The 14,538-nt window shown below is 35.5% G+C and overlaps 1 protein-coding gene across 1 annotated transcript; it reads right to left on the reverse strand.

The window, feature by feature from the left end:
- Nucleotides 1-280: 280 nt before the first annotated feature.
- On the reverse strand, nucleotides 281-1,838 carry LOC145007976 (deSI-like protein At4g17486). Its single transcript, XM_078966587.1, has 4 exons — nucleotides 1,565-1,838; nucleotides 1,012-1,273; nucleotides 847-914; nucleotides 281-655 (listed from the first exon to the last, which is right to left on the reverse strand). Exons 1-4 carry the CDS (start codon nucleotides 1,697-1,699, stop codon nucleotides 404-406), a joined length of 717 nt encoding a protein of 238 aa, XP_078822713.1. The 5' UTR covers nucleotides 1,700-1,838; the 3' UTR covers nucleotides 281-403.
- Between the last annotated feature and the right edge of the window lie 12,700 nt (nucleotides 1,839-14,538).

Below are 14,538 nucleotides of genomic sequence, written 5' to 3' on the forward strand. Positions count from 1 at the left end.
AAAATAACCACACTGTCTAGAATGCTACATTCTAAACATGTTCCGGATCATCCACATCGTTAATCTAACCTGTTACTATGGTCCCCCATATATATCATCTCGAACAACCACTCCAGTCACACATTTCACACTACACTTTATTCTCCAACCAACCTTTGGGAGTTACATTTCAAATAAAAGTATGAGAATTGAGAAATAAGGGTTGATGTGACACCGAGTAGTATAATCATGTAAACATCATTCTCTCTTTGTTCCTGCCTTGCAACTAAAAGTGTGAGAATTGAGAAATAAAAGCTTGCCATATACTCCAAATTTGTGTTACAAAGTCCACTTAAAAAAAAAAAAAAAAAAACTACTTCACAAAAGAAAACATTAAATGTGTGTGTTACATATCTTGTAGTCATCATCGTGGTATATCTGGTGACAAATTATGCAGAAAGTCATCATCCCCATTTTCAAGTGTACTACTACTTGATGGTTTTGCGCCAGCTGCCACAAGGTTTTTAAGCCAAAGAGGTGGGCCACCCCCTTTATTTGAACTCCCTGATGAATCCGTACCCATACTCACACTTGTGGTGGTGTTTGAAGCTATTCCAGCAAGAAATTGATACGCCACTTTGCTAGCTGTCACAATCTCTGTTTTAGCTTGTCTCAACTACAATTCATTTAATAAATAACTTAAATTAGACCAATATAATTGCAGCAAAGTAGCAAACTGTTGATATAAAAGAGTTCAATCACAAAAATGATGAAAGAATAGGTGATAATTTTGTAATAGATGTTGAAAACTTAGTTATTTTGGTCATGTTTGTGATTAAGTATATATAAAAGCTCAAAATTGCTGACCCGAAAAGCAGTGTTTTCTGCTATTTCTACAGCAGTATCCCCAGCATTAGCAAATCTGTTCACCCAACCTGTTAACATATTGTTGTATAAAATGGTTAGATAATCTTTAACCACAAAATAGTGTTGTATAATATTATACATTTTGTAAAGGAGAATGGGAATAACCTGGAAGTTTAGACACACCGAGTCTTTCACAAAACTCATCGCAAAAATGATTACAGTTTTTTGACAGCAAGTCATAACAGTCTCCTGGCCATTCCCTACTAAGTTCCCTCAAGATCTGATTCACTTTTAAGATTGAAAGCCCTGTTTTCCCAAGAACAATGCATTCTCGATATGTGTACATGGGATTTTTCCCAGAAGGGCAATTGAAAACCCCACTTCCCTGTTCACAAAACCCAAAAGACCATTCATCCGCTCCGTAAACCTGCAATACATAATGAAATTATGATGTGCAAATTCAATATTCCTTAGGTAATTGATAAAAAGCAGTGAACTTGTTTTTATCACGAATGCTCTATACAGTAATTGATCTACTCTATAGTTTAGTAATCAGTAGATCCACTCCAAAATTGTAATGGATGAAACGCATAGCAAAATTCAACAACCAGTGAACAATAACTGAAACCCTAAATCAATATACCAATAATTTAATCGATTGATGAGAGAGAGAGAGAGAGAGAGAGAGAGAGAGAGAGATGGAAAGAGAGGAGAAGACCTGAACAGCGCTGTGGAAGATACCGCCGATTCCTATTCCATCTTTGAAAATCTTGTTGATCTGAACAATGGTGTTGTTGGCCTTTTCGGAATCACTGTTGGTTACATCATATATATGGAGCATCACCTCCGTCATCTCCCTGTTTGTTTTATTTGTATTTGAACTGGATCCACAAACCCTAACCCTCGCCTCTCCCTCCCTCACACTATCTTGATTTGAGATCAATCCTCCTGTTTCGGAATTGACAATGACGAACACGAATCAAAATGAATTAAAAGGGAAGTTGTAGGAGAAAACGGATTTTGAACTCGAACAACAGTTCGATCGTAGAGGTTTTCCTTTTTAGAGTCGCACTCCCACGAGATATGTGTCGCCATTTCTCTATTCAATTTAACCTTTTAAGTCTTCGTGTGGCCAACCGAACCAAGACGTAAATGAAATGCTTTTTGCTTTTTCGAGTAAGTTAAAAAGCATCATCTAATTCTAAATTAATGTTATTATTAGTATTAAAGATGATTACACAAAAAAAGGAAAAATAATGGATTTGCCGCAATATAACTTCAAAAAGAACGTTAACAATGTTTTGAAAACCGAACCGGTCGTCTTATTGGTTCGATGGTCCAGGTGGTCCAACCGATCGGACCGGTCTCAAAACCCGGAAAAACCGGATGATACCATAATTATATTTAATTATATAAAAAATACAAAAAATTAAAAAATATATATATATATTTTTTAAAATTTCCGGTTTTGACGGTTCAACCGGACCGGTTTTTGATAGGTTTTCTTATCACAAGTAGTCTTAAAAATTTGCTCGATAACAAAATATCATGAATATAAGAACAATTTGATAGGTTTTAAAAATTTGCGAATTAATCCTAAAATTTTGCTCATCACAGTTAAAAACGTAAAAAAAAAAAAACCTATCAAATTGTTTTTATATTCATGATATTTTGGAAAATCATCCTAGATCGGTTACGAAATTGGTAGTTTTGCTTGATATTGGTAAGATAATGGCTAAATTGTTAAGACTAATTCACAAATATGCGTCGATATTCATTGATCTACGAGGTTGAAGTAACTCTATCTAATAATCATAATAGGGGAAGGTGTATATAATTATGTGTTAGTTGTCTTCTCTTTGTCCATCTTCTCATATGTTTTATACGATAAGGTCTCAAGACATCCCAATGATATTTTCTAATTTGGAAAGTTCTTTGTGGGTGTTAATATAGGAGGTTAGGTAAGGGTTTGTTATTTCTTATAGGTATATTTTGTCATTTTTGCTATATATGGGAGATCTTGTGGATAACATACATATGTTGTTACCGTTGGCCAACCTGGATTTGCCTCTTTGGTATTTGACAATGTAGATCGAGACTAACCATTAAGATTTAGACACGAGTCATCTCGTTAAGTCTTTCGACCCACGTGATAATTTAAACAATCAACTATATTATTGTTAGGACTCTCTTTTTGATTTTCCTTAGCTCATCAAGCCACACACATTACTTAAGCAAATGTCATTGTTAAGACTCTCTTTTTGATTTTCCTATAGCTCATCAAGATTTAAGCACAAGTCCTCCCATTAAGTCTTTCGACCCATATGATAATTTAAACGATCAACTATATTATTGTTAGGACTCTCTTTTTTATTTTTCGTAGTTCATCAAGCCACACACATTACTTAAGCATATGTCATCGTTGTATGATAACAATTCTCTCGACGTATTAAATACAAAAACACTTAAACTCTATACTAATTAACCAATATCGAAGTCTATTTTAACCCAGTGAGTACTAATTTATATTTATGGCATTTAAATACATTAAACTCATTTTATTGTAATCGAATGTTAACTATTCAACTTTTTAATGCAAAATAACTTAATTTATAAATTTCGTGGATGTAAAATATTATCCTTTTAATGCATCTGCCTTTTAATTTAATAAACTAATATAGCTAATTAATTTTTAAAAAACAATGGTAATCAACATTATATGATCGGTCAACGTCATCAAATTTAAAGATACATGTGAGAGGTCAATCGCAGAATACTAACAATATTTTGGACATATCGAACTTTAAATCGTAAACTTATTGGGTAAAAATTCACACATCAACCACCACGTCTCATCGTGGAGCCTTAATTATCTTTAAAATTTGATATTAAAAGTTATATTTAACTGGTACAATTAACCAATTACATGATTCAGGTGTTATTCCAAATAAAACTATTCAAAAGTTATTGGTGATGGGGCTTCCACTTTGTTTTGTAAGGCTCAACGGATTGGAGAGAATATTTTGATGGCTCGGTTTCCTAGATTGTTTATTATGGAGACGGGTGATTAGTCAACGTCAGAATGGAGCTGCATTTACATCGGCTTGGAGTAGGCCGATTACATCAGGTACTCTATTTGTTCATGTACAACAGCTCATCTACAACAACTAGAGGAAGTACTTCAAGCAGTTAATATATCCACATTGCATGGCAAGTGGGTATGGAAGTTAGGTTGAGATACTGAATTTACTGTTTTGAAAGTTCGAAAATGTATTGATGATAATATTATTCCGGATGGTGTGGTGTCTACAAGGTGGAGTACATATCTGCTTAGAAAATTGAATATTTTTTACTGTCGAACAAGACTAAACAGGTTACCAACACAAATAAATCTAGATGACAAAGGTATTGACATACCTTCCATTGTTTGTCGTATATGTAACGAAGATATAGATGAGATTTCACATCTTTTTATCTCTTGCAAAGTAGCGGTGGAATTATGACGATATTTTAGAAAATGGTGTGGTGTTAATGTCCTTGATTTTAGTCAAATTAAAGATGTAATTCAGTGGGTGGATTCGATGCAACCATCCAAGACAAAAACGAATTGTAACAACCTGTTATTTTTCTAGACAATAAAAGTCAAACATTTTCGGGTTTGTTGATTTGGTTATGATAATAAGGGTTAAAAAATGATTTAAATTATATAAATGATATTTTATATAAGCATTTGGAATAAAATACACGTAAAAATCAAGGTTTTTCCTTTGGAACCGAGAAACCTTGGACCAAAAACCTCCTTTCGGCCGAGACTCCTCTAACCGCAAACCCTTCGGACCGAAAACATATTTTCGGCCGAAAACCCAACCGTTATATATATATATATATATATATATATATATATATATATATATATATATATATATATATATATATATCCGAAAAATAAGTCATTTTCTCACTTATTCACTCGAAAACACTCTCATTTTTCTCTCAAGTATCATACAATGATCTTCATATCTTCAAGAAAAATCCTTCAAATCTTCATAATTTTCACCAAGAATACCAAGAACAATCTTCAAATCTTCAAGCTGCCGAAAACTCCTTGGACCGAGAACTTGTTACTGACCGAGAACACCTTAAGACCGAGAACCTGGTTCTCGGTTGAGGTTTTAAGACCGAAATCAAAGGATTTCGGTGGATGCTAGACCGAAAACCCTCATTAACACTTCATACAATTATCGGTAATTCTTGTGAGAAATTCCTTACATAAATTAAGTGTTGTCTAATACTTTAATTAATTATCTCGCTAATTTAAATACGATTATGTGTTTAAATAATTATACGATACCATTCTTTCCACATACACTAGCCCAAGGATCATCTCTTCAGTCTCACTATCCAAATGCGAACACACACTAGAGGTGAGTTCATACCCCTACGTTTTCACTATTTTTCAGTCTCACTATCCAAATGCGAACACACACTAGAGGTGAGTTCATACCCCTACGTTTTCACTATTTTTCAATGTTTTAGGTTTGGGGGGGGGGGGGGGGGTAACTAGTAAAACACAAGGATTCTTGTGTTAATATTCAAACGATTTTAAAACCATTTGCAATTGATTCAAACCAATTTATCACATCATTTTATAAAAATATATGTTTATATATTTTTAACCCTTTTGTATCATGTCGAGCAAAAGGGTGTTTATCACAAGTTTCTGACTACTACTTTATACATACAGTTTAATTGCAAAGGTTTTCAGTATATTACAGAGCATACATTTAAACTATAATTGGTATAATTTGTGAAATACTACACTATTTTGCTAAGTACAATACACAGAACATGTAACGCATTTGTTTCTGGGCTTGCCATTTTTAACAATGTAATAGTCTACGTCAACCTTTGTAACCCAATTTGAAATAATAAAAATGTATTATTTGTGAATTATGTGATTTATGTGTGTTTTCTTAATTATTACAATCTAATTGAATTAAGAATAAAAATAAGCGTCAAAATGAAATATTAGATAAAGTCGATATCTATGGATAAAGTTGTAGTGGCCGAAACGAGGTTTCCGAATATATATAGAACGCCCAAATCTGACTTCGTATGAGAAAGTTATGATTTTCTGAAGTTTCAACTTGGCAATATGCAGCCCGAATACTCGATTTGAGATCTAGCGGTTTTTAGCCGAAACAATCTAAACGAGAATCGAAGATCTCATTGTTAGTAGTGAAACGATGAAAAGTTTGGCGAGAACGGACATCGGACGAAGAAGTTATGAATTTATAACAAAGTTTTTCTGTCCCGGCCTTCTAAAAATAAATAATAAAAATAAAAGTCAAAATTAGCCGACGGAGTTTAAACAAAAGTTGTAGAGTATGGTCTACCCTACACGTGGATATAAATAACGTCGAAAACGGAGTTCGTATGAAGAAGATATGAATTTTTGAAATTTATTAATATATATATATATATATATATATATATATATATATATATATATATATATATATATATATATATATATATATATTCAGATAATATCCGAAAGAGGGGGGGGGGGGGAGAGTCACCGTCCTAATCCAAACTACGCCAAGCGTAGTTAAGTACGCCCAACGTACCACTCGAGTGCTCCGGGTTCGTAAGCGATGACATCGAAGCACCAATGACGCAAGCAGTGACGACTTCCGAGGCATTACGCCCCGCGTAAGGGTAGTATGCCCAGCGTACTGCGAGGGTTCATCCCTATAAAAGGGGCATACGAAGGAAACTTTTTTCCTTTACAAACTTCTTCCTTTCTCTCTAAGCTTTTGCCTCGATTTGCATGCCATTTGTACCCCAAAGCCCTGGTAATATTCCCGAGCCCCGAAGCAAGATCCGAAGCCCCAAGGATCCCGAAGAGCGTTATTCCTAAGCCGAAGCTCTGCCCGCGAGGAGCCCGGTTTTTGTGAAGATCTTCCAGATCTATGGAGAAACACTACTTCTGCAAGCCGTAATGCTACCCGATCATCTTCTGATCAAGTGAGTGTGTAGTCATTTTCATCTAACACGTTATTATGAAGTATTTTATACGAAATACGTGTTACGTGTATACTTTGTTGATTATATGTGTGAATGTATATTCACTTTCTTCTATCTCATAGATCTGATTTATTCTCTATGAAATACGTGTTATGTGTGTGTGCCTCATCTGTTATGTGGAAAAATTGTATTGAAGCATGTTATAAAGGTTTTAAACTATGTATAAAAATATGTATTTTTATCTACTAATATGTTGGGTAGAACATGGGTAGATAGTTGGTGTGTAATAAACATATGAGAGTCCTCGATGTAGTTGGTGTTATTCTAGTCATTCAGCAGAGTATGGAAGACGACCATAGACTATTCTAGACAGTCCTGTGGAACGCTAGCAGGCTCATAACCTGTAGGTGTTGTTAACGATGTGTTCACCGGTGTACTCTATCCCCTACATAGTTGCCTTTAGGACACTTATTGTTGAGGAAGCCCCTCTGCAGTAATGTCCGTCCTGATGAAAATCCTAAATTAGGTTCCTTATAATAGATGTTGTTTTAGGGATGTAAAGTGAGGATAACGGGAATGGGTAATCGGGTTATTGTTGATTGTTGAATTAAAAATAATTATTTATTGTGGTTTGAAAACCCTATATGCTCACCAGGCTCCCAAGTCTGACCCACTCAGTTTATTTGTATTACAGGAAGTGGCGCAAGGGCATAAGATGGATGAATCATCAAGATGTTTTGTTTACAAGTCTGTATATGTATATATTTGTTGAATGACTTGTAATGTTATCGTTTATGCTTTATGATCTGTATCGGAACATGACATCCCGATTTTTTATTATGAAATTAAATTATATTTCTTTATGAAATGTTTTGATAAAAAATCTATTTTATCATGTTTTGTTTTTGGGAACAAATTTCGCATCTCTTTTAAAATCAAAAGGATTTACTCTGAAATTATTTAAAAAGCATAAATGAAACCGGTCTTTTCTGGCCGAGATTTTAGGGATGTCACAGAACAAGAACATACATTTAAACTATAATATGTATAGTTTGGAAGACACTACACTATTTTACAAGTTCAAGAACGCTATGTAGAAACAAGAATATAAACTATAATAAATATAGTTTATGGAACACTACTCTATTACAATGATTCAAAGATACACTAATAAATAATTATATAAGTATAATTATTTTACATTACAAAGTAAACTACTATAAAGTGATACATACGTTTCAAGTACAAGAGAACACTATTGCACTACGCGTAAACTAGTAAATATAAGGTTGTGAGGCACTACTTCAATTGTACCCATCGGGGTACAGGTCTAAGTCCTATAAATCATAGCCAGAGTCTCCTGGAGGGAGAGTGTGACTTTGTGTATAGATCTATACGAGATTGACAGCCCCGCACCTAAACTGTTAGCTACAGTTAGGTCGGCAGGCCTGGAGTGATAAACGTCATAACATTCTGATGCCTGAAGAACGCCGTAGAGACCACTAGTCAGTTTAGCATGGTTATATGAAACTCAGAATATTATTAACTAAAATATTTGTTTACGGGATTAACACTACTTCAATCGTTTTATTTTAATTAATAAAACTACAGTACACTACTATACACTAAAGTTGGTAGTATCCAGGCATTCATACAAAGGTTTTCATACAAACAGTACACTACTATTCATTACAACTGGTGGTATCCAAACATCCATACAAAGGTTTTCATACAAACAGTACACTACTATTCACTACAGTTGGTGGTATCCAGGCATTCATACAAATGTTTTCATACAAACAATACACTACTATTCACTACAACTGGTGGTATCCAGGCATTCATACAAAGGTTTCATACAAACAGTACATGACTATACACTACAGTTGGTGGTATCCAGGCATTCATACAAATGTTTTCATATAAACACAACTACGATACACTACTTTCCTAGTATAGAGTACACTAGTACGACATACAGATTAGGGAAAACATATATGATGTAGTTTTATTCATTAATAAGACTACATATACTATTACAAAATACAACAATAAACATACATTTTGGTCTTAAGGCCTAAGGCTACTTTTCATTACTAAAGAAAATATTGGATTTTTTGGAAGTACACTATAACATTTTTAAGGAACAGAGACAAGCTTTTCATCTCAGAAACATACTTATGAACTCGCAAACTTAAATGTTGATACACTTTCAAAACCACTTGTATTCTCAGGGAACCGGTAGACAGGTACATCCATAGGTTTTGAGAAGACGAAGCTTTTAGAGTCGTGTCTTTTATACTTTTGTTATACACTTTTGATGTCATACAAATTATGTATCGTACATATGTAAATACTTACTTATCAATGTAATGGTTCTGTTTGCTTTGATTACTATTATACAATTATTGTGATATTGTGCATGACGTCCTCCGCCCCCGAACGTTTCCGCTGTTCCAGTTTGGGGGTGTGACAAATTGGTATCAAAGCATTGTTTATAGTGAACTAAGTGTATCAAACCTTACATGATATACAACTATAAACAATATGGGGCCAAAGCGCTCTGAACTAGAAGTATACTTTTAAAATATAAGTATTTTTATAAGAAGTATACTAATGTACATACATACCAGAAACAGTATCACAGTAAGAACAAAACAAAAGTATTTAGATGTTGAACATTACAGTTAAACCAGGATATTTATGTAATCATATATGGGATAAATATAGCCTGATCAACTATATTTATTCAAGATACGACCAACATGTGTTTGAGAGTGATTGTGGTGTTGCAACAAGTCTAAAACTTACCAAACTCCATATAAAGGAAACACTAGAACCGAACATACAGTTAAAATACTATAGGAGTATTTTATAGCACTAAAACACTAGAATCAAACACGTGAAAACAAAGAACCCTTGCTGAAAGATCTATAGTTGCTAAGTGTATATATATATATATATATATATATATATATATATATATATATATATATATATATAAGTTATATATAAATAAGATTTTATAGACTTAGAATAAGTGATTTAGCTTTACTTCATGTTCCTTGTTTGGTTGTGGACTTAGAGTAGGATCACTTAATTGAAGGTCTATTTGGTTTTAGTTATATATAATTTGTGTACACCATGTGATTATAGGGGAACCAGGCACGAATCACACAATACAAATTCATTTCAAGTGTTTCTATAAATTTCATGGCGATTGTTTCCTTATATTAGTAGACTTCCACTGTAAATCGCTTAATAGAACACTATAACTGTCAGGATAAGATATACCTTGTTCAAATATCACCTAACTCATGACCACTATAGAGAACTTTGTTGGAATAGTGTCTAAGGCTATAACTATATCCGGTTGTGCGTGGTCCTTTTGGGTTGCCTTCACCATAGCAACTTGAAGGATGATTTGTTAAGAGAGAGTAAATATTATAAGGAATAATATATGGCTATTTGATTAATATAAGTCATAAATTAATTGGTATTAATTTGGTGACTTAAAGAGATTAATTAAATAAGAGGGTATAAACTGTCAATTGTTTGATAGTTACACTTTAGACTGTAAATCCTTATCCTAGATAGGATGGACGATTTCTAGGGCTTGGATAAGCCAAAATCGTCCATAGGGTTATCTATGGAATGGATTTGGATAGCCTTAAGAGAAGATTATCCAATTAGGGTTTAAGTGGTAATCCTTAAGGAGTCTACAAGTATAAATAGACCCTAGGGGTGAGGGAATTCGACACACAACCTAAAGCAAGGAACCTCTGGCCGAATTCCTCCCCTCTCCTCTCTCCTAAATCATCTTGCTTGCTATTGGTGTTTGTAAGCCATTAGAGGAGTGACATTTGTGACTCTAGAAGCTCCAAGACAAACAAGATCAACAAGGAACTCAAAGGTATGATTTTAGATCTGTTTCATCATTGTTATTTAACCTAATTAGCTATTAGAAGTCTTGGATTCAAAGCATGTTTAATTAGAAAGCCTAGATCCGAGCAATAGGGCTTTGCATGCGCACATAGGAAAGTTCTTATGGCTAAAACCCATCAAACTTATCATCATTTTCTCTTAAATCACTATAGAGAAAGATGCCCCCAAAGAAGTCCAACAGAAAGAACAACAACCCACCATCAAATCTACCACTACCATCATCTCCTCATTATGATCATGTTGTCTTCCAAGCAGCAGTAACAGCTATCGTGGTTGCCGCCATGTCATAGATCAAGGCAAGTGGCATTAGCGGGGCGGGTAGTGGTGTCAACCATTCTAAACACTGAAATAGTCGTGGACACCCTAGAGAGTGTTCCTATGGACTTCACAAATGCTAAAACCATGTCCTTCAATGGTACTGGAGGTGTCATTGCTTTAACACGTTGGTTCGAGAAGATTGAATCAATATTCGAAATTTATGCATGCCCCGAGTCTAGCAAGGTGAAATTTGCAGCATGCACTTTCACAGACAGAGCACTCACTTGGTGGAAGAGCCAAGTCAAGTCCCTGACTCTTCCAATAGCCAATGCTACGAGTTGAGATGATTTGAAAAAACTAATGCTAGAAGAATACTACCCGAGGGGCAAGATGCAAAAACTAGAGCAGGAGCCTTGGAGTCTGAAGATGAAGGGCTCTGATATCACTTCTTGCACTGCTATGTTCAGTGACCTGGATCTTTTGTGTCCCAAGATGGTCACCCCGGAGAGTAAGTAGGTGGAAAGATACATATAGGGATTGACACCCCCGACCCAAGGGAACATTTTAGTTGCCAATCCACTTACTTTCGATAGTGCTAAATGAATGGTGCAAACTCTAGTGGATCACAGAGATTGCCAAGATCCCGTAACAATCGTTCATGATCAGCCCAAAGAGAGTGGCAGCAGAAAGAAATTCTAGAAGAAAAGAAAGGGCCAATCTTCGCAAGAGCCCTCAAAGAAACAACAAACAGTGGCAGTCCATGCTGCTACCATTCCTGCTGTTGTTCCTACTACTCCAACACCTCCCAGCCGATACGCTGGCAATCTACCGAAGTGCAACAAATGCAAATTCCACCACCACGGACCCTGTCGGGAAATCCAATGCACCAACTGCATCAAGAAAGGGCATACAGCCTGCTACTGTAAGGCACCTGCGCAACCTAATGCTCAGACCCCCAGAACTACAGTAGGTTAGGCCTGTTATGGGTGTGGTGAAACCGGGCATTACAAGAGAGATTTCCCTAAAGCAAGAAACGCTAGAAACACAGGAAGAGTACTAGCAATGGTCCAGGAAGAGGCAATAGCAGATCTCACCGTAGTCATGGGTACGTTCCTCCTCAATAACTCTTATGCAAACGTTCTCTTTGATGGTGGTGAAAAGAGGAGTTTCGTTAGCCATAAATTTAAACACTTACTCAAACATAAACCCCAATCACTAAACGAAACATTCACTATCAAGATGGCTAACAGGAAGAAAGAGAGCACTAACGATTGGTTAAGTCCTCACCGTGTTGATATTCTATGCTATGAAAAAGCCATTCACCTTAATCTGCCAAATGGCGAAGCCCTCGTTATCTATGGCGACAAACCTAGTACAAACCTTCTCATCATTTCGTGCATCAAAGCCCAAAAATACCTGCGAAAGGAGTGTCACGCATTCCTAACTCATGCAATCAACGAAAAATAAGAAGTTAAAGACCTCGAGAGCATCCCCGAAGTCTGTAATTTTTCTGATATCTTTCCCGAAGATCTTCCAGGAGTTCCTCCTGAACTCCAAGTCGAGTTCCGAATCGACTTGATTCCTGGAGCTACCCTCGTAACCAAATCCACGTATCATCTAACACCAACAGAGATGCATGAATTATCCAGCCATCTAAACGAACTTCTCAGTAAGGGAATCATTATACCTAGCTTCTCACCCTGGGGAGCATCGGTCATGTTCGTGAAGAAGAATGATGGATCTTTCCGAATGTGCATAGACTACTGCGAACTAAACAAACTCACCATCAAGAACCGCTACCCTCTACAATTAATAGACGATCTATCCGACCAACTTCAAGGAGCGAGCTACTTTTCGAAGATTGACATGAGATCAAGGTACCACTGATTACAAACCCAGTAGAGTGATGTTCCCAAGACAACATTCCAAACTCGTTACGGTCACTACGTGACTACGAGTTTGTAGTGATGCCCTTTGGTCTAACAAATGCACCTGTCGTGTTCTTGGATTTAGTGAATCAGGCGTGCCGTCCTTTCTTATACAAATTTTTGATAGTATTCATTAATGATATACTTATCTATTCACGAATCAATAAAGAACATAGTCAGCACTTGATACTGCTAGAAACATTAAGGACGGAGAAACTATACGCGAAATTCTCAAAGTGCAAGTTTTGGATTAGGAAGGTAACTTTCCTTGGTTATGTGTGTTGGATAAGGTGTCTAAGTCCATAACTATTTCTGGTATGTACTTGACCCGACCCGGCATGGTCCATTTGGGTTGCATGGCACCATGCAATTGGATAGACTAAATGAGAGAAATAACGCTTGGAGATTATTAATATATTATAAGTTCTAATATATTAATAATATTATTTGATTAGTTTGATCAAGAATTAATTTATAATTAATTAAGTGATCAAAAGATAACTAATTAAATATATGGGTTGATTAAGTAAATCATCCATATCTTGTATAGTGGGCTAAAAGGCTCCATGGATCATCAAGTTGGGTTCCACCCATAGGATGCTCCATGGGAGTTACAAACCCATGGGTCATGGAAATGAAGAGTCATGACACATTAGGGTTTAACCCTAGATGTGTCAACACTATATAAGTAATATGATCTCCTCCCAAATCGGTTACACTAAGAATATAGAGGGCTTGGCCGATTTTGTGAAGTGAGTATTCTCTCATAAGTTCTTCCAAGAGCATTTGGTGTTGTGTGAAGCATTTGAGGCATCACACTTGGGGTGCTAGGCTCACAAGGTTTCAAGGAACACAAGCAACAACAAGGTAAGTTATTCTATCTATACTTTATGTTAAAATTGTTCCCCATGTATGCTAGATAGGAATATAACCTTGGAAATCAACTTTGCATGACAAATTAGACAAACATAGATCCAAGGTTATTAGGGTTGCATGTACACTTAGGAAGTGTTAGAATGCTCAAAACCCATCAGTGGTATCAGAGCCTAGGCTTGTTTGTTCTTATTTGTGCTTAAAAGTTGAAAACAGAATCGAAAATTTGCTGTCTGCGAATGGACTCGTCGAGTCTATAGGGGGGACTCGTCGAGTCCATGTGTATCTTCAACCAACTCGGCGAGTCATGTTCATGCACTCAGCGAGTAGGGTCGACTGAGTGCAGAATTTCGATTCAGTTGCTGGAAAATGAATTAGCAACATTACCCTAAACTGTTTTAGTAAATGTAAATTTGTTTTTGGTGGTGTAATGTCTTTGCTAATTCATTTACAACAACTAGTTATCAAAATTACAAAGTTTTATGTAATTTTTGATTATGTTCATATTCATGTTCTTGTTCTTATGATGTTTTAGATGATCATAGGAATTATTTGTAACCTATTTGGTAGTTTAATTCTTGATCATAATGTGTTTTAATGGAGTCCATAACTTATCCTTAAGTTATGGAAAACCAAGAGTCACATTTGAGTTAAAACC

This window comes from Lactuca saligna, chromosome 8 (genome assembly GCF_052625555.1).
Source record: "Lactuca saligna cultivar CGN05327 chromosome 8, ASM5262555v1, whole genome shotgun sequence".
Lineage (NCBI taxonomy): Eukaryota > Viridiplantae > Streptophyta > Magnoliopsida > Asterales > Asteraceae > Lactuca > Lactuca saligna.

Bases quoted from the DNA above. Each gene is read 5' to 3' on its own strand.
- LOC145007976 (XM_078966587.1), bottom strand. From the start codon at position 1,699: ATGACGGAGGTGATGCTCCATATATATGATGTAACCAACAGTGATTCC. The intron at 915-1,011 runs GTTATTCCCATT...ATATGTTAACAG, and splicing joins CGGTGTGTCTAAACTTCCAG to GTTGGGTGAACAGATTTGCT. The intron at 656-846 runs GTCAGCAATTTT...AATGAATTGTAG, and splicing joins CAGAAAACACTGCTTTTCGG to TTGAGACAAGCTAAAACAGA.